Below are 27,588 nucleotides of genomic sequence, written 5' to 3' on the forward strand. Positions count from 1 at the left end.
TACAAACTTGTGAGAGCAATGAGAACATCAGAACAAGCATACGAGGCAGATCAAGCGCAGAGGACTTTGAAAGAAAATGATGGAAATAGTCCAATAAATTATCTAACATGTGATAAGAGAGCAACTGCAATCAGACCATTATTCTTTTACTAACTAAGAATTATTGAGCGAAATCCACGAATCCATGGATCTTTAATTTGATTCCAACAAGATGGTGCGCCTCCGCATTATGGAATTGAAGTGAGGAGGTATTTTGATGGCACATTTCCTGAGAAATGAATTGACAGGAGAGGATTAGTTGAATGGCTACCCCGATCTCCAGATTTGAACCCTCTCGACTATTTTCTGTGGGGCCATTTGAAGAGTACCGTTTACCAAAATCGGTCAGATAATTTGGAAAATCTGCGACTTAAAATTCAAAGAAGTCGCAAGAATACCTGTTGCTGCGTTTAGGGGTTTCGAAAAACGGCTTGCACATTGTCAAGCAGTCAACGCTTCTTAATTTGATACATTAACATTATTTTCCATCCTTGAATAGGAAACTCATCGATTTCAAAGTAACCATACCCAATTGATTATTTTCTAATGTTTTGATAAAAAAAAACGGTGCAATCAATTTTCCTTACATTCGCACCGTTGAGTGAGAGGCGTAGGGGGTGAGAGCTATTAAATTAAAAAAAGCATAGGATAAATTGCTTTTGAAATTAAAAATCGACTGACGCAAGGATTTTCCTTAATAATTCTTCGTACAAGAATTATTGACGAGTTACGTTACTGTTTTGGCACGCTGAATGTTTTGAATACGGTGAAAACTTTCATTATACAGGGTGTCCGGGAAAATGTGTGAAATTTCTCGGATTCAGATAAAACATAAAAAAATAAGATGACAAGTTCCCATTTTTTTTCCTAGCGGCCCTCCCTACGGAGATACGGCCTCCTAAATGACGTCACTGGAAATCCATTTTACTGGAATAAATTTCAAAGTACTTAATATAATTTGAAGAAAATTTGATATGATGCACAGTAGTAAGGACCTCTTAAAATACTGCCCTTGAATTTAAATTAGCCCTTTTATTAACCCCTTAATAACTATGAACTATAACGTGCCTTTCTGTGACAAAACTGCATAGTTAAAAATCTTTGTAAGTAATTTTGTCGGATTCGATAACATGAACTAGAACATTTTTGTTCCTTGAATAACTTTCGTATCACACTTTATTGCCGACAAAAAAAAATTAAGAATTAATGGTTCTTTTAAATATAAATGAAAAAATTAATTCCTTTGCTATTTTGTTTTTCGAAAACGGTTCATTTTATCGACGATGAATAAGAGTACCTTTTTTAGCTTAATGTTCAAGCTATCCAAATTTGTTTTTTTCTACTCCTTATCATACAGGATGTTGAAAATGTAAGCATTAAAATGTACAACCTAGAGCTAATTTGAATTTAAGAGCAGTATTTTAAGAGGTCCTTACTACTGTTCATCATATAAATTTTCTTTAAATTATATTAATTATTTTATTCCACTGTAATGGATTTCCAGTGACGTCATTTAGGAAGCCTGATATTCGTAGGGTGGGCTGCTAGGAAAAAAATGATGGCAACTTGTCATCTTAAATTTTTATGTTTTATCTGAATCCGAGAGATTTCTCGCATTTTTCCGGGCAGCCCTGTACATAGTTTTGAATTATCTTACAACGAATATTTGTAAACAAAATATCATTTTCGTTTCGTTTTGGACAAGTCAAATTGAAATTCACACTGAACATAGTATCAATTCTTTGAATTTTTCTAATTTCAATTCAATCATTTCGAAACAATTAAGCCAAATGAAACGAAAATACAGAACTTCAGCAACGAATTAACCGGCTTGTCGAGATTAATGCGGGACCATTGAAAATAGGCTTACCCTCGGAAATAAGTCTTCCTCCTTCAACTTCCCTTGCTCTTGAAATCTAGTGAATTGATTTCTGGGCACCCACTTTAACATATTTCATTATGGTTTTCGGTCGAGTTAGCCTCTTCACGGCTGCCGAGGACTGAAAACACGTCGGCACGAAAACTGCACTAAATTAACTAACAAGGTTGATTACGTCGGCTAGCTCTTCTCAGTTCCTGGTTATTCTTCTAATTTACAGTTTTCCTCCATGCAGGAATTCTCACATAGTAATGAGTCGTTAAGGATGATCCTAGTGATGATATCGTTGTTTACACTGTAGCACAATGTACTCTATGACGTGGATAGGTATTGAATACTTGCAATGTAGATCGTCAGCCATTTGCTATGTGTGTGTATCGTCGACTTATTATGACATATAGTTTGCTAAATTGGTAATTTACTGGCCCCGCTACTGCTTATCGTAATTACGGTGAAGAGGTACGGGAGCGCATTCGTATTTCAGACAAATATCCTTATCTTTATGCCTATTATAGGTGTTTTCAACTTAGACGTGAACCTTGGAGACCGTGTTTGTTTGACTCATTTACTGTCGTTTGAGGCATATTTAGTGAGTTTAAGAGATATCTGAGTTCTTGTGATTTTTTCTTCGTTGAAAATAATTTCGGATTATTTTCGTGGCCAGCGAGAAGTCCAGATTTAACACCATTAGAATGAAAGAAGCAGCGAAAAGATTGAGAGGCGGGAAGTAGCAGCTGAAGAAGTAAGAAAGAGAAAGGAATGGTGGAGGTCGTTTCAAACATAATTTATGAATACTTTTTCTACTGAAATTTTGAGTTTAATTTCAATAAAATGATATTTGATTCAATACTTTCATATTTTTGCTTCTTTCATTTTTCAAATCAAAATCTGCTGAAACAAAGCTAGTGCCTGCATTCTAACTAAAACTTTCTTAGGAAATGAAGAAGAAATTTGGCAAGTTTTTGAAATAATTTCATCGTACAAAAGTTGTGCAATTCGAAAGTTCGATAGTATTTTTTTCTTCACATACCAATTTTCAAATCATACTTATTCTTATTCAACAGCATAAGTTTTAAATGAATAATGTATTGGGTATAAAGTCACTTAAGGATCTTATTAAGTTCTTCATTAAACTTGGCCAAGATAATAAGATCCTTAAGTGACTTTATACCCAATACATTATTCATTTGATGTTGTTACAAAGTCGATAATTTTTTTCTTGCAGCATAAGTTTTGCTTTTTTCATACATATATTAAATTAGGATGAATAAGCTTAATTTTTATCATTATATCATATCCTTTTCTGATGAAAATAATCAAAAATTTGAATTGAACTTGTCAATGTAGAAAATCTAACAAAAAATTAAAAAATTATATGAGGTGAGCAATTAAAAAAAAAATAACTCAAATATCCCGGAAACTGTTGATTCTGATTATCAATAAATCAATCGACAGCAATGAGTGATAACAACACCTAGTTCACGTCTAATTTGTAAACACCCTGTATATTTAATGGATTCGGTCCTTACTTGCTGGAAATTCCTTACCAAATAAAATAAAATAATTTACGTACATATTTCAATGTTAACAACAATTGTTTCGTCATCATTGTCGCTTCTTCAAGTTAATTTTATCAGTCGAAATGTAGAATTAACCTGAACAAGTCCAAGTGCTTGTTTTTAACATTTGAAATTCTATGTAAAATTGTTTGTTTAATTTTATTTCATCCTAATGAATTACATCTCATACGTATGTATATACAATTCTATTGTTTTCAAAGAACTAATAGACCCATGAATATTCGAGCGCTCAAAAGCTCCTGAAGTCAACTGAGTGCATTTTTCGAATTTTTTATTATAGTAAAAATATGCTCGAAGTATTGTATACTTTTTACATTGAAGTATATTTATTTTGATTAAGACTATCTAGTGAAGAACCATAAATTAAAAAATTCTGATTTCTTGGATACGTTGATGAGAGCTAGTGATTTGTGTTAGTAACACAATTCGATACAGAAAATATTTTTTGAAACTTTTTGAAATGGGAATACACTTAGAGCATGTTTCTAGGGGATTATAGATATCTTTACTGTGAAAATCATTTTGCTTTTCTATTCCCAATAATGAATTTGAGAAGTCTTTCAAGAGAAAACCAATACCAACCCCTATTTCAAATTTTCACTGATAATGTTTTGGCTAAAATGTTTAACCTGAAATTCGAATAAAGAACAATCTTTCTATCAGCCATCTACAGCATTTCTCGGAAACTATGAGAATAATATGCATGGAATTGGGTATAAGCTATACCATACTGATCGTGCCAACTGTAGAACAGAATCCATCCATTTGAAAACATCGAAATAAAATTTCATCGTGAACTTAGAGACAATGTAATCTTAATAGTTTATTTTCGCAGTGACTATACATATATCATTTTACAGCCAAGTTCTATCAATGATTTTCTCTGTTATGAAATTATTCACATTTAAAACGAATTTTCGCAATTTCAAATCAGTGATATTTATGAAATTATTTTTTATATGAGTTGAGATATTAGAGTGAGCATTATCGATTTCAACCTCTAGGAAAAGTAGGAGCAAATATCGTTTTCAAAATCCAATTCACCGGTCACCAATGAATAATCAGTAGATTTTAATTACACAGTAAGTTAACTATAATCTATGTAGGAAGTAGTCTTATCTCACGAGTGTATAAGTGCAATGAAACGAAGATTGCATGACTACGTCACAGAAGAATCAGCGATCTTTAAAAAGATATCTTCAAAAAAGGCGAAGGAAAATTATTTTTTCATTACACTAAAAAATAATTATGTTTGAACCCACAAAAACTGTAGTCCATTGATTCTTTCTCGTATTCTATCTGTTGCGCCACGCATATTATAGTTGAACATAAAATTATGGAATAATAATCTTCTATCTATTTATTCTTTTTATTTCTTATATATTGTGTTCTGCAATCTTATTTTGTGCATATGTATATGTGTACCTGGAATGATGATTTATTCTGACGCATTATCATCTTCTTCAAGAGACGACTATATATATATAACTACTTTATCAAAATTGCTTGACTAGTTCTTTCATACAAACTAATCTAAAATATAGGTTCTTTGTTACGAATAATAAAACTGCTTCACGTACGCAGCTGTGAGTTAGATACCAATATCAAAATTCATATAATGTATAGATATCGTTATTACTAACACAAACAAATGGTGACAATAGGGGATTATAAGTGGAATATGGGGAATATGACTCATAAAGTTTTTATCCTCAGATATACAGTGTGGAAGTTTGGATCTGCTTTTTTCGCCACTGTCCTGAAAATATTTAGTTATGTTTTTTACGTTTTCAGTGAAGAAAAAAACGTTAGGTCTGACAAAATGACGAATGCGCCAGTAAGGATTTCACGAAGTATATTTCGAAAAATTTTCTATGGTGGCAAAAAACCTTTACGAGGGCATACTCAACAATTTTTTGAAAGTTCATACCTATGGACTTAATGGTGTAGTGATGCATAAACGACAAACTGACATTCATTTGCAGCAATCATTCTCTGAATGAATCGCACTATCATTTCATCAGAATGTCTGTTTATAATTTTCGGATTTTTAGCCAGGAGTGAACTCGAATGATAAGGCTGGTGACGAATCCGTCCGTAATCACGATAACTCTCGAACGAAAAAACCTAGAAACTTGAAATTTAAATGGTAGGATCGGATCTCGAATAGCGTTAGCTGAGTTTGTTAGTGGATAAATCTGTAACTATATGAATATTCGAAAATTTGTTTTCCTGAAACGACATAATTGATCCCAAAAAATATTTGCATTTGGATCTGAAATGACAATTCCATGCTTCGTGCACAATTTCATGTTGATCGCAAAACTAGAACCATAAAAAATTCGAAAAAATATCGAGAAAATGTGTCCATGATGAATGGTTAGGGTTTAAATTTTGCGTGTATAAAAAAATTGACGTACAACTCCGCTTCCGCCGTATTTCTCGACGATTCGAGGCTTTATTGTTATAAACTGGTTATACATTTAGATTCAAAGTATTGTCCATCGCTGGCCACTACTTTCCCCCATCTTTCGAGCAGCGTGGGAATCGATCCAATTTTTTAATTCTTTATAAGACCGGTTTATGCTAGTTAGTCAGGCCGTGTGCTATTGCTCGAAAGAAGTGATAGTCCGAGGGAGCAAGATCTGGAGACTACGGTGGGTGGAGTAGGACTTTCCAATTCAACGTTATCAATTATATCTTTCGCAACATGGGGTCGAGCATTGACATGCTGTAAAATCATTTTATCATGTCTCTCGTTGTATTGCGGCCGTATGTATTTTAATGCTCAGCTCAAACGCAATAATTGCGTAATATAGCGATCACCTGTGATTGTTTCAGTCGGTTTTAATAACTCATAATACACTACGCCGAGTTGGTCTCACCAAATACTGAGCATAATCTTGAAACCGTGAATATTCGCGTTTGGCCGTCGAAGTGGAAGCATGGCCGGGATATCTCCATGATTTTCTGCGCTTGAGATTATCGTAATGAACTCATTTTTCGTCTCCAGTCACAATGCGATGCAGAAATCCTTTCCGTCTTTGCCTTGCAAGCAGCTGTTCACAAGCAAACAGTGCTGTTCAACATCTCTCGGCTTCAACTCGTACGGTACCCAATTTCCTTGTTTATGATTAATTTCCATGACATTCAGGTGTTTTGAAATGGGTTGTTGACTCACTCCCAATGATCCCGCCAATTCTTGTTGCATTTGACGAGAGTCACGATCAAGTAAGGCCCCCAATTCTGCATTTCTGAAAACCTTTTCCCTTCCACCGCCATGCTGGTCTTTGACGTCAAAATCACCGTTCTTGAAGCGTTGAAACCACTCTCGGTACGTTTATTCACTAAAAGCGTCCTCACCATAGATATTTGAGAGCATTCGATGGACCCCAGTCACAGATTTCTTCAAATTGAAGCAGAAAATTAAAACCTCCTGCAAACGACGAGAATTTTGCTCGTAAGCTGACATGTTCAATCGAGAATAACTTGATGGCGTTACGTTTTCGAATACCTAAGCCTATTGAGATCAACGATGTATTTATTTCGCTTATCACTTACCGCTACAGCCTTCTATTGCAAAACGGTGGAAAAAAGTTATACACTTGAATTACTATTTCATGCTTTGTACAAAATTTCAAGTTTCCTGCGGAATTTAGTGAGGATAGCTTCATCAAAACCATAGAAAATCAAGCAGAATATAGAAAGACGAAATGACGTGAAGTCAGGTAGTATCCTCATTTTTATATAAAAAAAGATTAGGCTATAAAAAAATAGTAATTTACGTAACAAGTCCGGAAAATAGGGTTTTTTTGGACGAATAGACTCGCTTACGCTCGTCCTGGAAGTCTGTGAGTCCAAAAAAACCATTTTCGGGCGTGTTGCGTACAATATTTTTTCGGCAACCATGTAAAATAACACTATCGCTGCTGCTTTCCATATTTTATTGCGATTGCGATAAAAAAAACATGCAAATTTTTGACTACTAATTTCATATGAACTGTCAGCCGTTATATCGGTTGCTATGGATTCTATGATTCTTTTCCGGCCTAGTCCAGGAAGTACGTACTTTCCGGACTAGGCCGGGAAATGCTACTTTCTCAGAGAAAAAGCGTCCGGGAAGTGAGCACTTCCCGGACGGTTGCCGAAAAAGATAATTTATCGTTCATAATGATTTAAATCAAGAAACTCAGAGTTTGAAGCAAGGAGCAACCTTAGACACCGCTATGAAAAATGATCAATCCTTAAAGAAGTAGTACCTCCCGGATCGATTTTCGACACATTATCCCGTTTCGATTCAGCCAATCATTAACGAACGTTTCACTAGCGCAATGCGAAAACTTTTACATGGTAATTAAGAATGGCAATTACAAAGGTTGATGAGCTGTAATGGATTGGGTCGTCTATGATAATTCTAGACGGGTAGTTATTAGTGGAAACGTCGGAAATCTAGGAGCCGACTTAACAAGTCTGGCTGAGACCACATTCGGTAACTGGCAGACATGAAGTTGTTATAAGATGCAGTTGAAAGGGCACAAAGTGGCCATTCGGCAGATGGAGGGCGATTCGGCTATTCTGAGAGATTCGGAGTTGAAAGGAAAAACTGGTTGAGTGCTAAAGGAACGGCCTCAGGCTGGATTATGTATGGTCATTCAACAAACTTCCTCCGGCTGAACTTTTATTTTCCGCTATTTACGAATTGATTTTTCTGATTGAAGTCTAGGGAAGCGAGGGAGTAAACATCTTCGTTTGATCCTCTGTTAGGAAAATATCCGGCATGTATATTTTTGTTTTCTTGTTCTAGGGAACAAAGCAAACTCAATTTCGCGAATATGACTTTTTTTGAAATTGTGTGCCTGTGTCGTTTACCTATTGAAAGTCTACCTATATGCACTTTTATATGCATCTTTGAATTTGAACTCAGCAGTGAATCGACATGAATGTAAACAAATTCTAAAAATATCTCATCGTTTCATTTTATTCGATTTATTTTAATATTATATTAAATTTTTTTCAATAATAAATGAAATAATGAAATTACCTTTTTCCCTGGAAAAAAGTGAGGACAGGTAGAAAACTGAAAAATAATTGAGATTTGCTTCATAAAAAATTGTTGTAACGCCATCCGTATTCAATATAAAGGAAGAATATGCATTTTTTTGATTTTGCCGAAACTACTGATAACATTGTGATGAGATTTATTACGAATATATTTTGGAAGTTGATACATCCCATGACTTTCATAGAGGGTGCTAATTACACGTTTCTTACCAAGTAGTACTGAACATAACTTTTTTAGGGTTGAATTTCTTGATCAAAATTTCAGGTGAACTCAAATATCATTCAATTCTACACCAAAAAGTACTCTTGGTGAAATTCCATACAATGTACCGTTTCCGGAATATTTTGATTTGATAATTATGAACAACCAATGCTGGTAAATATTATGTACGAGTATTCTTTAGAAGGGATGATAGACTTTTGTATTTGTGAAAACGCAGGAAATTTTGAAAACTAACTCTAATTGAATTTTACTTTATGTTCTTAGTCTTTATTTCAATTTTCTTATTGTAATTTCCTGTTAAATTAATAACCTTATCTTCAATTTATACCAGTAACCTCAGAGAAATGAGCAAAATCCTAGGACATATGGGGAGCCGCTACAAACCTAATAAAAACGATATTGTTTGAGCATGACCACTATATCGGAGAATTTATGGTTCATGAAACGAAATTACAGAATTATGGATTTGTACAGTTCCCTTGCGTAGAATTACAGATAATAATCCAATACTGTTACATAAACGTGAAAGGGGATTTTACCGTTTTACTTGTGTACCTATACTTTCTGAGAAAATTGGAATCTATGGTCGGTATTCAATTTGCAGTAAAGTCTCATACCTATCAATACTGGTGGGAAATTCATAACCTATATTTATTTATATTTCGACATTATTTATGTTATTCAATAACGTTATATCAAATAATAAAAAATTGCTCAAAAATTATTTGTCTTATTCGAAAATTTTACTGTATACAGGAGAAAAGTACTGTGTATTGGTCGAAAACAAGAAATATTTTATCTTATTCTACCGTATTCATTGAATATCCTTCAAAGTCTGCTGTAATAATCACACCAATGAATAATTCAATCATCAAATCAATTATTGAAATGAATTTCCAAGACTTAACTTCAATAGTCGGAGACAATTTTCATTTTTGTGTCATTTATCTAATGAAAACGGTTGTTTCGAAGTGATAAATTGAGTTTTGGAAAATATGTTATCCAGAAACATATCAAGAGAATATGACAGGTTTTTGAGTTTAGTCAGAAATACCTTCAAAAGATAGCTTTGTGATGGGTGTGTAAATATAGTGCGAAATTCATCATTTTTCTGTTCACAAATTGTTATCTTATGATTAATAATACCCTGGAATCAATCAAAGAAAAATTCTCAATGGACATATCGACAACTGAGAACATCGCACAAAAAATAATCTAGTTCGAACTGCGATTTGGCGTTAGGAGATTTTGAGCGCGTCATTCATGCGACAATTTCTCCCACGCAGACCACATCACTGGATATATTAGGCCATGAAAAGTCCCCGGTCTGATCCACAGATGGCGGTGCTATTAAATCCATATGATTTTTAGTCAGTACCAACCTTCAAACGATATACATGTCAAAATTTGACAGCAGTCTGACCATTAGATTGTGAGATATTGCGTTGTGAGTGTAGCTACTTTTGTTATTTGAAAAAAGATAAAAAAAAAATAATTTAGTGTGCTGATAAAATATTGCTTTTTGAAGAAAAAAAATACAGTTGAAGCAAAATCTTGGCTTGATGAAGAGTTTCCGGGATCGGCACCAAGAAAATCAACCATCATTGATTGGTACCTATGCTAAGTTTAAACGTGGTGAAATGAGCACGGAAGACGGCGAACGCAGTGGACGCCCAAAAGAGGCTGTCACCAACAAAATAATCAAAAAAGTTCACAAAATAATTTCGAATCACCGTGAAGTTGATCGTGATAGCAGACATTGTGATTTGTGAAGATATAATCTGAATGTGTACATCATATCATTCACGGATATTTATAGATGAGAAAGCTTACACTTCGACTTCACCAAGACAATGGTTTTTTTTTGTTGATATTCTGCTTAAATTTTCTATGGTTCTGATGACGCGATCAAATTGGAATTCTTCACGAAACTTGAAATTGTTATTTTATAATACACTCAAAATTTAGACTCGCCCGAATTGGTAATCATTGAAATATTGTGTATAATTTTTTTCCGATATTATTCTTGAGTATTCTCTGGTTCTGGTAATGCGATAAACGATTGAAGTTTTCAATCATATTCTACAACAAAAAGCATATTTTCATACAAATTCGTAAATGTTTTGAAAAATAAGCGAGAAACTCAAGAAGTAACATTTTATCTTTAAACGGGCGAAATCAAATATAATCCAACAACCAAAAGAAAGCTGTTTCGAAGGTTCACGAGAGTATCGTACATTTTCAGGAGATAACACTTTTCGTAACTGTATGTACAGCGGCAACTGAAAATTTCAAAGCAACGGTAAGAGGAGATTAGAAGGAAGTGTCGTTTATCTTTCCGCTGGTTTTTCGAAGAGAATTTATCACAGCTTGTAAATCACGTGTCAGAGGAAGGAAGTCAATTATAAATTTTCTAGAGACGGTTCTTTCCGAATGCAAAGAAGGTAAAGATGATGTCAACTTGAGTAGATTAAACAGACATTTTATTCTTTAGTGGAATGATCTGATATAAAAAATTATTCATTTACAACGGTAAGAAGATTCAGATGCTGGTAGCAAATGGCGATGATAAGGGAATTTTATCACATCAAAAAACAAATCAATATACAGGGTGTCTCATTTAAAAGTGTCCACCCTCAATAACTCAACAACGAATAAGAATTTGTGAAAACACTCAGACAGGACGATTTTTGATGACATGGGGACATGATCTGGGATAATAAGCTTGTTTTTAGTAGCAATACTAGAGAAATGTAGGACAAATGTATGCATGGATTCGAATTTGTATGGACCTCTAGTTTGTGCTCTGTAAAGTGTATATATCCACAACATACATATACATACAGGCATGTTCTAATTGATCGTGTAAATTCTATCGAAAGAAAAATATTTTTAACAAACTGTTCAGGTAAAAATTTACCACAAAATCGTGATCATCTCTTGTTCGAAAACGAAGCAAAAACAAACAGTAAGGTGATTAAAAAGTATTAAATGCCTTTTTTCTCTTCATGCTAATCAGAATCTGCACTGCCAGGTGTAGGCAATACTCAAAGAGATTATTGCTTCCCAATAGAAGGTTATGGGGCAAGGATGCCCTTATTGGAGGAGAAATTATTGAATTTGAAAAATTTATTGCTGGAAACCGGAAAATACGATGGCTTCAGTTGGCACGTGGCATATGGTAAATCCATTTGATAGGAGTAGTAGTAGTAGTAGACTGACATGGAGTACTTCAAGCGTTGACCAACAAATATAACGGAAGAAGTTTTCAACAAAATTGATGCACATGCAAGTGATATAATTGTATAAGGAACATTAAATGAAAAATATTGAGTATTTCTCAGGGACGTCAAGAGGCAAAAAATATACAAGGTCATCCATTTTAAATAACAATTCAAATACCATTACAATATCGGCCATAACACAATATCCTTTCAAACCAAAATCATGCGATCCGTTTTTGAGATAATAGAGGCGTTCCATGTTAAAACTGAATCTGCATGTAGTATAGGGATGGTTGAATATGTTTCTGGTGCCAAAAACTAGTAAGTTCTACAACGAAAGGGAAAAAATTCGACATACATAATTCCGGTTATTTATGATAATGAATACAAGGTGTTCCTTACATACTTTTCAGGCTATTTACAGGAGCTATTTTTGGACCCATTTTAAGGAAAAATATTCATATGAATGGATGTCGTTATGAGATACAGGGTAATACATTTTTGATGAAAAAAAATTCCTGGAGTGAAATGAGTTATTGTTTTCATTCAATGGCTTCAAAAAACAAAAATTGGCACCCTGCAGGGTGTTCAAAAAAACGTAACTCCGTCTCTAGGGAAGGTGAAAAACTGAAAAATAATTAGGGTTTGCTAATAAAAATTTTTTGTAACGCCATCAGTATTCAAGATGTGTTGAAGAAAAAGAAGTTTTACACTTATTATATCATAGATGCTACACGAGTTGACAATAATTAATAACTTTATCACTTTCATCGAAAAAATGTGTAATTTTTTTTCAACGCCCTCTATCTCGAATAGGGATGGCGTTACAAACATTTTTTTTGTCAAGCAAACCCCAATTATTTTTCAGTTTTTTACCTATCCTAGAGACAGGATGCCTTTTTTTTAACACCCTGCATATTCAATGAGATTCAAAAAGTTGATGCATATCAAAAATTGATTTGGAATTATAATTCACTATATTTAATTTCTGGAAAGTTTGTTGTGTATTAATCGAATCCTCTTTTTAATGAATCGAATATATTCAACTAAACCCGGAATTCCAACAGCAGGACCAAAAGTAAAAGGGGATTCTTTGATACTATAAGTTTTTTCAAAAAAATTTCGCATAGTAAACAGGGCCAAAAACCTATTGATCACATAATTCATTCAACATACAAGCAGTGCACGACACCAATTTCAAAACGTATATTCAACACTGATTCACCATTGGCGTACATCACATTCAAGACGAACTTTAGTTCTTTCGTTATCTCGCGATCTACGGCACGTGTCTTCGAAGGATGGAACCTATTACGGCGTCAACGTAACACTGCATTATCACCATCATTGTCGCCACAATCACTAGCCTCGCTAGTAAACTGAGTCAAACACGCATTTCTACCTCCATCGGCAAGACTTGCAACGGGATCAGAACCTCTACCTTGACATTCACAAGCAAATGCGCCAAATATTATTATCGTGCTAACCGATATTCTCTCCCGATGATTCTACTTCCCTACAAATGAAATACTGTTAAGTTACTGTAATATCTCGGCAATGCAAACAATCGAAGGCATCTGGTCGACTTTGAAGTCGAAGATAATTGCTTCTTGAATAATTAACAGAATCCCTGAGATCGAATCTATTACGTTTGTATTTGTATGCATTCCGAACAGGTATAAGCCCAGATGTTTGCTCGTTTATGGGTACTTCGATTTTCCGGACTGAAAAGCGGGCCTGCTTCAGAAAATTAGTAGGATGTTGAGTTACGTATGTATATGTATATGTATTGACGGAAACCGTTATTGAGAGGTCAGAATCCCGTGGAAATGGGGAAGTTGATGTTAAATATTATTATCTATTAGGATATTAGGAATTGCATTTCAGTAGTTCAAACAGATTATATAAATGTTTATGTTGTTTATAATCTAAATGCTAAACATCTTCCTGAGCCGTTGCCTATTGGAATTCATTACCAATAACATGTTTTCGAACCGTAGCGTTAGCTCTGCATCAAATTTTGAAAAAAGATTTAATATACAGGGTGAGTCAACGCGATGGACTATTAGACGTTCATGGAAAACACTAACCATAATTTTTGTGCTGAAAATTTGCATGTTGGGGTTTGAGGCAATGATTTTTCCCCCTAAAATAATTTCAGATTATCAATATATTATTAAATAATAATAATAATAATAATATAGTTTATTCTCGATAAACATTAATCACAGAGGCGTGAGCTTGTACGTGATTTTTAATACAACTTATAAAATTAACCATAGCCAATATAAAACATACAAACTTAATAATAATTCTAATGTGACAGGAGTAAAGCTTCATTTAGGATCCTACGCAATGAATGGTTTTCATTCGATAGTAGTCATTGCAGAATAATATTTTAAAAAATATATAACGATCTTTCATTATGGGTTGATTATTGAATTAAAATATTCCCTTCCTCTTTCAATTACCCATTTCTTCAATTCCGTTCTACGTATTTTAGGATTCACTATCATTTTCAACTCATTGGGAACTACAGAGTATAATCGCGGAGCAAGGTAACTGAAACTTCTTTGGACAATACGTTTTTCTGCTCTTGGTGCAAAGCATCTGTCGGTCTTGTTTCTTGTGTCATAAGAGTATTCTCTTGGTTGGATCTGAATTTTCCTCGAACTTATGGAGGATAAGATTTTCAGTACAAATAGCTGATGAGGATTCATAATTTTGGATATTTCATATAAATCATCGGATGGAAACAAAAGTGGTTTTCCATAGATAATACGAAGCAACCACTTCTGGATTACTTCAACTCTTTTCATGTGACAATTATAAGCTCCACCCCATCCCATTATTCCATACTGAATCTGAGACTGACATCATTAGATAGATGCATCATTAGATAGCTTATTTAATGACAATTTCGACAATACTTAGGTAAAAACTCAACAGTTTATAAGTAATGATTAGATTCTTATGAAAAAATGGTGGCAACGAGTACTCCCATTTTTTTTTAATAATTCTGCAGAAAAAGTTTTTTGCAAATATAATTCAAAAATCTTGAATTTCGAATAATTTGAGTTGTCCAAGTTCATGATTTTGTAAGAACACCCTGTACATTTTTGATCCAAACCGCAAACATAATACAACTTATTTGCAGAATAGAAAATTGAAAATGTTTTTTCAACAAAAAAAAAACTTTTATCTGCAGAATTATTCAAAAACATGCGAGACTTCGTCGACATAATTTTTTCATAAGAATCCCATTAATTCATTAACCTTTGAGTTTTTGCCTAGGTTATTGATGGAATTGTCATATCAAATAAGCTGTCTAATAATGCAATAATATACTGGGTGTGCCATTTAAAATAAGAAAAAAGTAATCTGTTTCTGGTGAAACTGGAAGTTGAAGAGGTCTGAAAATAGTTTAGGGAGGAAGATCATCATTTCAAACCCCGACATGCAAATATCTCAGCATAAAATTACTATTAGTTTTCCATGAATGTCTTATAGGCTATCGCCGTGAATTACCCAGAATTTATTTATCTACGCGCTGTGAGTTGAAAACGATATAATATATCTATGATCTGCTTCCTGATATCTTATTTTATTTTGAAAAAAGATATCAGAGGTCATTGAAAATTATTTCTCTGTCTTATAATTTTCAGTGAGCATCGAATTTGGGACACCCTGTTTATAAGTAGTAATTCTATTTTATTGAGAGTCTTATGACAGGACATCCAGAAAAAAAAGGTAATCGTCTTTTCTTTCAGGTAAAAAAATCATTGATTTTCTTCCATAAAATATTTCAAATCTAGAAAATTGTATTCAAACTACTGAAAAAAGCAAAAGTTAGAAGGAGATGTTACCCTGTCGAACTGCCAATCTCACTGATGTAATTTCGTTGTTTTGTAATGGAAGTCGATATATGTACTTTCGACTTTCTCGAATGAATTATGTTTCACTTATTTTTTTTATTTCTGTTTCGCGAGGTTCTTCTCACAAATTCAAGTGTTTCTTTTATTGGAAATCTTCAGAAGCTATATGAAGCTTTGACAATTTCTCAAAGAAAATAACTCAAGACCTTTTTTTTTTGAGAAGCCAGGATATGAATAAGATAAGTATATAAAGTATTATTTCTTCTTTGATTGATTCGAATACGAAAAAAACCTAGAAATTTAGGACTCCAAATGCATGGGTATATATTATAGTCCAGTAGATATGGACATTTTTCCTAGAAAAAATTCCAAACTTAATGAAACTTCTACAGGTTGTTCGGGGGTACTGTATGATGATTCTGTAAAGTGAACGAACACGAGGACCCTGTGATAACTTGATGTGGGTCGAAGAATCTCAAAATTTTCAAGTATTTTTAGACCAAAACGTTTATTTTCGAAGTTGTAAAGCATTAAATTCTCTACAATTGTATTTGCATGAATTTTTTCCTTAACCTTATATCAACCAAGATACAGCCGATCAAAATTAGAGGAATTTTCTCAAAAAGACATAAATTGGCAAAAAAACGTGGACACCTGGGCAGCTCCAGCTCAAATTGATGAAGTTGGAGAGTAGTTCTTGTCGAAACTGTATGGAGGGAACATTAAACAGTGACAACCCCGATAACCTGAGATACCGCATTTTTACCAATTTCCATAGACAGTACCAATCATTTAGGACTTACCAAAAAGTCCAGACTTGGATGGAAAGTCAAGGGGTCTACGAAAAGCAGCCATCTGCTTGGGAATGGAATATTACCAAACGAGGTGGGTAAGATTACACTCACTTTTGTAACAAAGTAGCCAGAGTTAATTAAGTGATTCATATGTTTGTAGATATGGTTCCCATTTCCACAACAATGGATGCTGCACCAGAACAGCTACTCCGCATAGAACGCTGCATGAGTACCACCACTGGCTGCAAAACCTTCGTTTATTGCCATTTTGCGAAAATTCCTCTTATTTTGATCAACTGTATCTCGGTTGATACGAGATTTAAGAAGAAGTTGTCCAATACAAAATTGTAGAGAATTTAATGCTCTTCAAATTTGAAAAAAGTTTTGGTCGAAAACTACTTGGCTTAGAAGTTATGAGCAAAAAACCAAAACGAAATTTTTGAAGTTCTTCGGTCCTCCTCAAGTGAGCATAATGTTCAGAATGTCTACTGGACTATTATGTTTATTCGAAAAAAAAGCAACAAGTATTCGTTGAAGTCCTCGAAATTGTGTGAATTAGAAAAGAGAATTATGTTCTACGCAGAATATAAGAGAGCGTTGAAGTTCTTATCATTTCAATGTATGCATATGCATTCAGAATAGTATATTGTGCAACAAGTGGGAAAAGTCCAACTTTTCTCGCGAGTGTGGAAGTTTGTGGCACGAGCCTGAAAGGCGAGTGCCGCAAACACACGAGCGAGAAAAGGTCTTTCTCCACATGTTGCACACTATACTTTTCCTACAACTGCACAAATTTCAATAATTCAAGTAATGGACTTGATTCAAATCAAAATGGCCTTCGTTGACAGTATGTGCTAATTTATTGCGTTTCCATAGAAACGGCTCAAACGCACAATTTTATTGGTCTACCAAGCGAGGTGTGGGCAAAGGCCGTGGGGAATAATATTTCCCACAGTATGAGCAATACATAGTTTTGAAATTGAGTAAGCTGTGCAGAATACGCTACTTTTCATAGCAGTTGTAGGAAAAGTACATTTTATCATAGACGAACACTTGTGGCTCAGAAAAATCGAGTAGGTACCGGTTTAACGCAGATTCCTTAGGTTCTAATTTACGAACATTAAAAATAATGTCAGTGCTGAAACGAATTCTTTTAACGATTTGAGATACTTTTTGAGATAAGGTGAAATAATGAACCAAAGCATAAAAATTGCAGTATTTTTATTTATGTTTCCCACAGTAAATGACTATTTTGAAATATAATTGAGTAGTTCAGGAAAGATAATAAGTACTGCATAATGTGGAAATAATATGATCTTGTCAGATGAAATATACATAAACTAACAACTTAGCGAATCTCTTGGGTAAACATAGTGAAGACCGTTCTCACTGCTCCTTCAGAAAAAAAAAACTGAAAGGCTCGTTTGTAAACGTCGTGAATCCGCATAGACGGAGAAAAATAGAGGACAAAGTCACAGTTGACAGGTAATCGACAGAACAACAAAAACGAATCCACGCGCCGTTAGTTTCTCAAAGATAAAATGAATGGAACAACGGTGCAATATTATTAGCATTTTGTGGAAACAAAAGGAACGAATGACCTCGGTGACTTAGAGGAAATTGACCATTACTATGGGGCTGACATTCACGGTGAAGAATTAAAAATTAGATGTTGCGAATAAGGATCGCGATCTTCTTGGATTCAGAAGGTCATTAGTTACAGGAAGAAAGAATTAATTTCATAGAAGACTCTTTGAGAGATTTGGCGGATGTTCTATTCAGAACAGATTATAAGGTAGAGGAATACGTCGACTGTTTGAGACGTTTTTCACTGAGTTTATTAATATCATTAGTTTGTTGCCTATTTAAAATATTTGGGAGTAGGTATCCAGATTCCCATTCGAATTCAGGTAATGACGTCAGTTCCCAAAAATATCGATTTAAGATAAACGACAATTTTAATACTTATATATTTCAGTACAAGCAATTTTAGAATAGTCTCTATAATTTTGGAACCGATTTGAATTGGTTATACCAATGTTGGTTATTTAATATAATAAAAGGTTTAAATACGATAGGAATTTTTTTCATCAAAGTGTTGATTGCAGTAAAATATTTGTGACACAACATAAATTTCTTGAATTTTTGCAGGCTTTTTTTGGATCTGAGTAGAAATTGATCTCAAAGAATTGGATAAACCTTCCAAATTCCACTCTTTTAATTAATTCACAGGTAAAAACCGTCTGTTGAGAATCTTAGTTTCGAAAAGTTTTTTTCATATTCACTGAAATTAACTACGCATAATCAGGAAAATTACAATACTTCGCTCTGAATATAATACAGATATGAGTAATACGACCAAATTCTTTATCACATATTCTTATAGTCTAGTCTAGAGGCATACAAAATGTCCAACCGATTTCGCGACAACAGGTTCAAATCCGAAAAGATTTTTCTTTATGTCACGATTTTTTTTCTTTTTTAATAATTTTTGTATTTTGAATATTTTTTGAGCAGAAATAAATAATGAGCCATTGGGTAGAATTTGCAGGGTTTTTTTTTCGATTTTTTGTGATGACTATCAACATGAAAATTTGCAAGAATCGTGAAATTGTTTTTTAAATACCGTATTATTTTTCAAAATGAATTAGTTAAAAACCTCGAAAAGGAAACATCTTACGAAAAATGTTTGGTTTTCAGGGAAAAGTCCATTTATGAACCTACCATTTCCTTAACCCTCGTGAATTATAGAATTTTCACTAGAAACCCCTGTTTTTTATATTTGTTACGATTCACCACAGATGACTCTGTAATCGAATTTCGAATCCAAACAACTTCAAAGTATTCGTTCCGTTTACCATTCACTTGAAATTCCTGCTGAACTGTTTGTTTTCAGTGTTATATGTATATGGCATGGATCATTTCGAAATGGCGAAATTATTCTCTTGTATTCGTATTATTTTTGGTGTTTTGATTCAAAATACCCATTAATGAACGGGGGGGGGGGAATAAATTAAAAGAAAAGAAAAAATCAGAATTCAATGACTAGTTGGACAATGAACGACTGAAACTTTTTATGAATGATTAATGGAATGGATACTTTGAGGTCCTTCAGACGGAAAATTCAAAAGACAGTGACTTAATAAAAAACAGTGGCGACAAGAGTGATCTCCTTTTTGATTGGCTGTTGGTTTCTGAGCCTAAATATGGCGACTTTTTGTTTATATTCTGCGTTTATTAGATTTTTGGGATTTTATCAAAATATAAGGTCCATTTTATTAAGTCAGTGTAGTATTATTCTTCAGTTGAATAAATCTGTTCTATATGCAAATCTATCAGGCCCAATAATTTTGATTTTGACGAAGTGTCAGTTCAGTCGATCGTATTCTTAAGTTCTATGACTAAGCTTCGTCCCATTCGCCATTTCTATACTCAATTTGAACGTCACTATGTTTTATTGATTTACACTAATTCAAATTACAGTAGCTCAATAAAACACAGTGGCGAAAATTCGCCAAAATTGAGTATAGGAATGGTGAATGAGACGAAGCTTAGCCATAGAACTTAAGAATACGATCGAATGAAGTGAACTGACACTTCATCAAAATTAAAATTATTGGGCCTGATAAGATTTGTATACAGGGTGTTTCCTAAACATGCGGCAAAAATTCAGGGGGTTGTTCCTTGGACTATTTTAAGCATGTTTTGTCCTTGGATGATTTTTGAAAAACCTCTTTGTTTCGAAGATACAGGGCGAACAACATTTTTCATATTTTTAAAATTAATAATAGTTTAAATAAAAATGCTTACCGCACTGTGTTTACTAAGTAGGTACAATTTATTTTTAAATTTGTTTAACAACATTCCAATTACTAAAAACGGCCAGTTTTTTGACTAAAAATTGCTAATACATCACAAAACGAATTCAAATGAAAACCGTGTTTAATCTGTATTCCTTTACCATCTGCACTTATCAATTTTTAGTCAAAAAACTGGCCGTTTTTAGTAATTGGAATGTTGTTAAACAAATTTAAAAATAAATTGTACCTACTTAGTAAACACAGTGCGGTACGCATTTTTATTTAAACTATTATTAATTTTAAAAATATGAAAAATGTTGTTCGCCCTGTATCTTCGAAACAAAGAGGTTTTTCAAAAATCATCCAAGGACAAAACATGCTCAAAATAGTCCAAGGAACAACCCCCTGAATTTTTGCCGCATGTTTAGGAAACACCCTGTATAGAACAATTTTATTCTAATGAATAATGCCTAACATTTCGAATTAAACCCAAAAATTAGGTAAACGGAGAATGTAAACAAAAAGCCGCCATATTTAGGCTCAGAAACCAGCTGCCAATCAAAAACGAAACCACTCGTGTCACCACTGTATTTTATCAAGTCACTGTAATTCAAATTAGATAACAGAGCCATCTGTGACTAATCCTAAAAACAATTTCGTATTTCTTATTCCCATTTGAAATTTCTAAGTTGAACGTTAACCTCAGTGGCGACGCCAGCTTTTAAAAACAGGGGTGGCCAAGGGGGCCGGATTTTTTTTGGGGGCCAAAATGAATCGAAATTATAGTTCTGCTATCTTGTGATTATTTTAGCCTAAGTATGCCAAATTTTAGGGGCCGCTAGGCCACTGCTTAACCTTAAGGTTTTTTTAAAGTACTTGAGCACACCAGTGTTTTAGACATCTTAGGCATCTTCGATGATGCTCTTTTAGAAATATACCTCCTTCCTCTTTTTGAGATCGCTGATCAGTAATTAAATGAAGAGAATATAAAGCTTTGGATGCTACTGAATGTTATGATGCAGACTAAAATGATCCAAGAATATGTTGTATAAAGGGATAAATTGCAGGAGGACCTAATAAACAATGGCAAAAAAAGAAGAAGTGACGAATCACTGCAGAGAAGCAGAGAAAGGCGCTATGTTTAATCTGATGTTTGGTGCCAGTGCAATTATATCCGACATTATTGAAATGTTCAAGCTATATCTTTCGGTGTTTTTTCTTCTGGTGTCACTTCTCTCATACAAATGCCGCTCGAAGTTCCTTCTCAGTTGTCACATCACCATCCATTGAGATAATTCCCAGGCTGATACTAATCAATTATAGATATCAAGCCGAGAGTTTCCGACTTTCAGGAAATCATTTTTCATAATTGACGACTTTATTGTGTAGCATACCGGAAATTCAATAACGGCTTGAATAATAAATTTGTAATAAGCTGGCGGAAGTAATAGATGCGGCAAGAAGGTAGGACTATTTCGATACCGCAATGAACTAGATCAGTGGTAACTTACGGAAATATTGAGTTACGTAGGCATTCAAGCATTAAACCGAAGAAACTACCGGAATGGCGATTACGAGCAAGACGAAGCTGTGGAATTCCATTTGTGCCGGAAAAGTTTATGAGCTGATGGGAATTCCTTGATTGTCGTGGGCGGTAAACAGGTACGACTTGATTAACTGATAAATTGAAGATTAATAGATCGGTCAGAACAACGGAAGTGGAAAGGCGGATCAAATTCAAATCTGGTGTTTGTCAACATATGACCGGATATGTCAGTCTTTTGGTGTGAATGGTAAGGAAAGGATATGGTGGACCCAATAGTATTGAAGAGCATAAGTGTTATGATTGTGTTGCTGACGTTCGGTAGCTCTGAAATCTAAGGAAAGCATTTAAAGCTTCAGTCTCATCTGGGTGCTCATCAAATCTGGTTCACTTTTTGGTCATTCTAATGTCTGCAGGTCTGTACATAGCCTTGTCAGCTAGACCGATATTTCAGCCTACAATGACCTGTGATGAAGAGTCTCTTTAGATTAAGCTCATCCAATTCTACTATTAGATCTTTTGTGTTTTGGTTCGATACTTAGGCATTTTAGAATTTTTCAAGCACGGATGATATGAGAATAATTTCAGCTCATCTTTCTGCTTTTTCTGTTTTGATTGTAATAAGTTTGTCAATTCTATAATCAATAATTCTTGTTTGTGGTGAAAGTACCATCGGTAGGTAGAAAAGACAAAAACTACAAAATCATGTGTATGAAATTTTCATTACACAGGGTGTTTCCAAATTAGACGTGAACCTTGAAGGAGGTGTAGACTCATTTGCAGTCGATTGAGCTTATTTATTGATAACCGAAAATAACAGTTTCCGAGATATTGGAGTTCTTGTGTTTTGTATAAAATTTCTGCCTTACTTTATTTTTCGTCAATTTTTAAAAATATTCTTCAAATATTGGATTATATTCAACAGAAAAGGATATGATATATATTATTACTTGTTTATCATCCATTGCTGTTTAATTAATAAACAAATATTGGAGACGATTTCATTTCTTTGTTTTAATTTGTAAGGTTACTTATTCTTTATTTTTTAAAAGAGTTTTCGTTAGAATGCAGGCATTAGTTTTTTCTTCAGCAGATTTCAATTTGGAAGGGAAGGAAGCGAAGTAAAGGAAGTAATGAATTAAAAAAAAATTTTCGGAATAAAACTCAAAATTTCAGTAGAAAATGTATTCATCAATTATGTTTGTAATGACCACCATTATTCCTTATGCAAGTAGCAAGCCCTCTTTCTTATTTTCTTAGTTGTTAATTTACGCCTGAAATTTACTTTTATAATCTTCTCGCTGCTTCGTCTATTCTAACGGTGTTAGACCCTGACTTCTGGCTGGCCACGGAAATAATTAAAAATTATAAACCAACTTGGTCAACGAGGGAAACATTTTCGAGAAATAGAGTAAGGTGAGAAATCTTTTGATAATCACAAGAACTCAAATATCTCGTAAACTTTAAATTTATAAATGGCTCAAACAACAGCCAATGAGCCATACTAACACGGCCTTCAAGGTTGACGTCTAATTTGGAAACACCCTGTTTACAAATTTTCGACAACTTTTGTTATAACGGTGGCCCCTGTGTATCTCAAAAAATGGTCATAGCAAAGCCAATACCGTTGGACATTATAATAGGGTATTCAATCTAAAAATAATAACAAACAATTGAAATTCAACGGACGACTCTTTCAATTACAGGGGGAATGAATAATGTTTGACTCATCAAGTATCAACCAATAATCTGCATTAAAAACCAGTCTAAAATTAGTACCTTATGGGTAAGCATTATTTGTCGCTCAAAAGTGTTTCATGTAAGATATTTTCCTGCGATAAATGTTATTTTAAAGATATGCCATTTTTCACTTCGACACCCTGTATCCCGAAAACTTGTAATAGGTTTGAGTTGGACCCATGGACTTTCTTGTTCAGGAGGTCATATTATACAAAATTCAGAAAAATTAACCGGTGACAATTCTTACTTTTCAAGATTTACTCTTTTGCAGGGAATTTGTATTTTTGAATAATATGAGTCTCCAACAATTCTCGGTCAATAACTAACTTTTGGTGAAAAAATATATCAAAATTTACAAATAGCATCATCAATAACTGTTGCTTACAATTAGGTCTGATTTATTCACCAAACTTGCCGCTAACGCTAAAAACTGATGAGTTGAAGAGCCGAATTATGAATTAAATTTTATTGTTGAACTTCTCATAGTAAAAAAAGGAATTGAGATGGATTTTAACACTAATTTATCATTTCAACTCATTCTATACAATATTCAAATCGATTTGAATTTAAAAAAAATGGAATTAGTTCACGGTTGATCAAATCTGAGTTTGTTCAGAATTAAAAATGAAAGAACCAATATGTTATCAGTTTTATTTGTATTACGCTGTTGTTTACTTTCTTTTATTTTATGTGTTTATGTGACAAAGTCTTCCAGAAAAAATTATTTTAGATTTATATATAGATAAGAGGTAAACGCAATTTCTTCCACCAAAGAAGGCCTATATTTTCTCTTGATAGTTACTTATTTATCAGTGCATTTAGAAAGGCCCAAGTTATCGAGCGGGTCGTGTTTGATGTGCAAACTATTTGGTCGAATAAGAGAGAAATTATTTAGGCAGGCTTCTCTTCAAAGCCCGGTCCTAAAGCAGACGTAACTACACCCTTGAGGTTGAAACTGCTTTTCTGGGAAAATAAAAGAGGTAGAGATAGGAGAAAAATAATATTATTAGTGACCGTTTCCGTTTGTACAAGAGTAAGTCTCTATTTCCATATATTCATGAGCATTTTCAACTGAATATGATTCAAAAGCAAATGGACCAGGAATCTCATTCTAGTCCAGAAATAACTTATATAATATATAATAAATTTTTTTGATGGAATGCTAGGATTGATATACTTTTTGAAATCAAGAATACTATGATTTATTTTTCCTTTTGACTAAAGAAATATCTCTGGACTTATAGAAAATTTCATATAATAAATATCAATGTGAAAAATTGAATGAAAAAGTAGCGATAGGATTCAAATTCGAGGACCTTCGTTCAGAATTCCAATTTAAAATAGTATCAAGAACGGTAAGGACATTTTATCGATCGAAGATAATAGTTATTTTTGTCTGAGATCGACAGTCCTTGACGTTCGAGATATTTATAGCTTAATTGCACTTTTTACTCAAACTACAAAATACTTATCCAAAAAATTAAAATATCATCATTCGTGGCTTAAATGTCAATGCTGTGTAGGAATATAATAGAAAGCGTTGTCTTTGTGGTGAAAACTCATTGATTATAGATTGTAAAAGTGGCAATAATTAACTGAATTTACTCATAATAGAATTAAAAAATGAGTGATATCGAATCTTCTAAAAAAAAAAAAAAATTCAAAAAGCCAGGAAAATCGGCAGTTTTGCTGTTACTCAAATTCGAATTGTATGTGAATTATATAATCATTCCAATGAATATTTAGTCATTCTGATTCATTTTTCTGGTTGCTAAAATAAACAGAACAGTAATTTACTGTTCTGTAGCTCTATCGTGCGAAATATTCATAACTTTAAAACTGTACGGACTAGGAATCAAGGATAAAAAATTGTATCCTTTCATACGGTATACCTACATGTTTTCAATGCCATGATTATATGTCGCAAATTTTTTGAAACATTACTTATCTCCAATGCGGTTACTTATTTCTTTGTATTCAAAACTCATTCATCAATTAATTCGATCTAATAATCAAGTTTTGAATCAAATTTTAATGAATATTTCCCTCCTGTCAAAAATTCTATGTATCTGGAGAACAATTATCGAAAATTACAGCGAATATTTTCCTCCTGTCAAAAATTCTTTGTATATGGAGAACAATTATCGAAAATTACAGCGAATATTTCCCTCCTGTCAAAAATTCTATGTATCTGGAGAACAATTATCGAAAATTACAGCGATAATTGCATTGTAGGAAGCGAAACTGCACTGCGATAATTGTTCTGTTCATAGATGCTTAGTTTCTATGCATCTTACACAGTTTGAATCTATGGCAATTCCATTCTAAATCAGTTTGACAGGTAATGTAACAGTTTATTCGGGAAATATTCCCCCGAATTACACTCGTGCATCAAAATTACCGGATAATTTCGCATTCCAGCGTTTTTTTTTTTGAAAAACTGCATTCGGTCATTTTCGGTCATTTGAAAATGAACTCATGCAGTTTTTATGACAACACGCTGTCATGCAAAATTATCGGTAATTTTGATGCACTTGTGCAATTACTTACGATAATTGCATTGTAGGAAGCGAAACTGCACTGCGATAATTGTTCTGTTCATAGATGCATAGTTTCTATGCATCTTACACAGATCGAATCTATGGCAATTCCATTCTACATCAGTTTGACAAGTGATGTAACAGTTTATTCGGGAAATATTCCCCCGAATTACACTCGTGCATCAAAATGACCGGATAATTTCGCATTCCAGCGTGTTTTCTTTGAAAAACTGCATTCAGTCATTTTCATTTTTGGAGAAAGAGCCCTCCACCTTCGGTGTCGGGCTCTTTCTCTAAAAATTAAAAATAACTCATGTAGTTTTTATGACAACACGCTGCAAAATTATCGGTAATTTTGATGCACTTCTGTTTGTTTCATGTCACGATTTTCTTTTTTTTTCTTTCAATATTTTCTTACATTGTAAAATGACTGTATTTTGTTTTGAATGTAGACTAATCATGAAATAAACATTATAACTATTACTATTACTATTACTTGTGCAATTACTTACGAAAATTGTTCTCTAGTTTCAGAGAAGAGCTCAGGGATGTGGATACAAAATTTTTTCCTACTCGATTTGTTGATTTTAACTCGTAAATTGGACAGTTTAGGGAAATTAAACGTTTTTCCATTAAAAATTCCGAAAGTTCATTATTACAGATAATGAACAAAAAATCGATGAGTTTCCACTTCAATCGTGCGGTCATAAGTACACAGAAATATTCCTTGCTAATTTCTCCTTTGTTTGCAGAAATTAAAATGCTGTAAATTCTATACAATGGCTTGTTATTTCTTTTTCCTCCCAAAATATCTCAAATCGTAAAGAAAATAATGTGAATTTTATACAATAGTCAACAATATCCTCCTACATAACACAATACACAAACTCGTATGGAAATGTCATATAATAGATATGTATCTAGATTAGATACTCGATTGAATATTTCAAGAATTCAAAACTTTCACAAGAATATCACTTCTCTATTCGATAAAACCTATGGACGCAAGACGGATACATTTTTGGATTTTCAACATTTAATTATAGAAACTTTTGAAAATAACGTTCACTTCAATGTTCATCTATTTTGAGATATTTCATTTGTTAATTATATACAAAATAATAGACACCATAATTGCAGGTTTTGATGAATAATGGCGAATATTCCAAGAAGAGTTGTTTTTTCCGTTATTCTAAATGAATAGTGCTGCACGTCTAGCATAAGTGTTCAACAGCTTTTATATCGAGCATTGCGGTTCCGCTAAACAAAGTCAGTTGATTTATTACGAGA

The 27,588-nt window shown here is 33.5% G+C and overlaps 1 protein-coding gene across 3 annotated transcripts in view; it reads right to left on the minus strand.

Moving 5' to 3' along the window:
- The window catches only part of LOC123676265 (rhophilin-2), a 221,880-nt gene that overhangs the window by 38,678 nt on the left and 155,614 nt on the right, over positions 1–27,588 (minus strand). Inside the window, exon 1 of one of the 3 annotated variants that reach the window (XM_045612061.1) lies at positions 1,910–2,392. The exons of the other annotated variants lie outside the window; for them this stretch is intronic. Within the exon in view, the coding sequence (XP_045468017.1) occupies positions 1,910–1,990 (81 nt within the window). The 5' untranslated portion in view covers positions 1,991–2,392. Of the gene's footprint in view, positions 1–1,909; positions 2,393–27,588 lie in introns of those variants that run through there. 3 annotated transcript variants of the gene reach the window in all.

This window comes from Harmonia axyridis, chromosome 1 (assembly GCF_914767665.1).
Source record: "Harmonia axyridis chromosome 1, icHarAxyr1.1, whole genome shotgun sequence".
Taxonomy (NCBI): domain Eukaryota; kingdom Metazoa; phylum Arthropoda; class Insecta; order Coleoptera; family Coccinellidae; genus Harmonia; species Harmonia axyridis.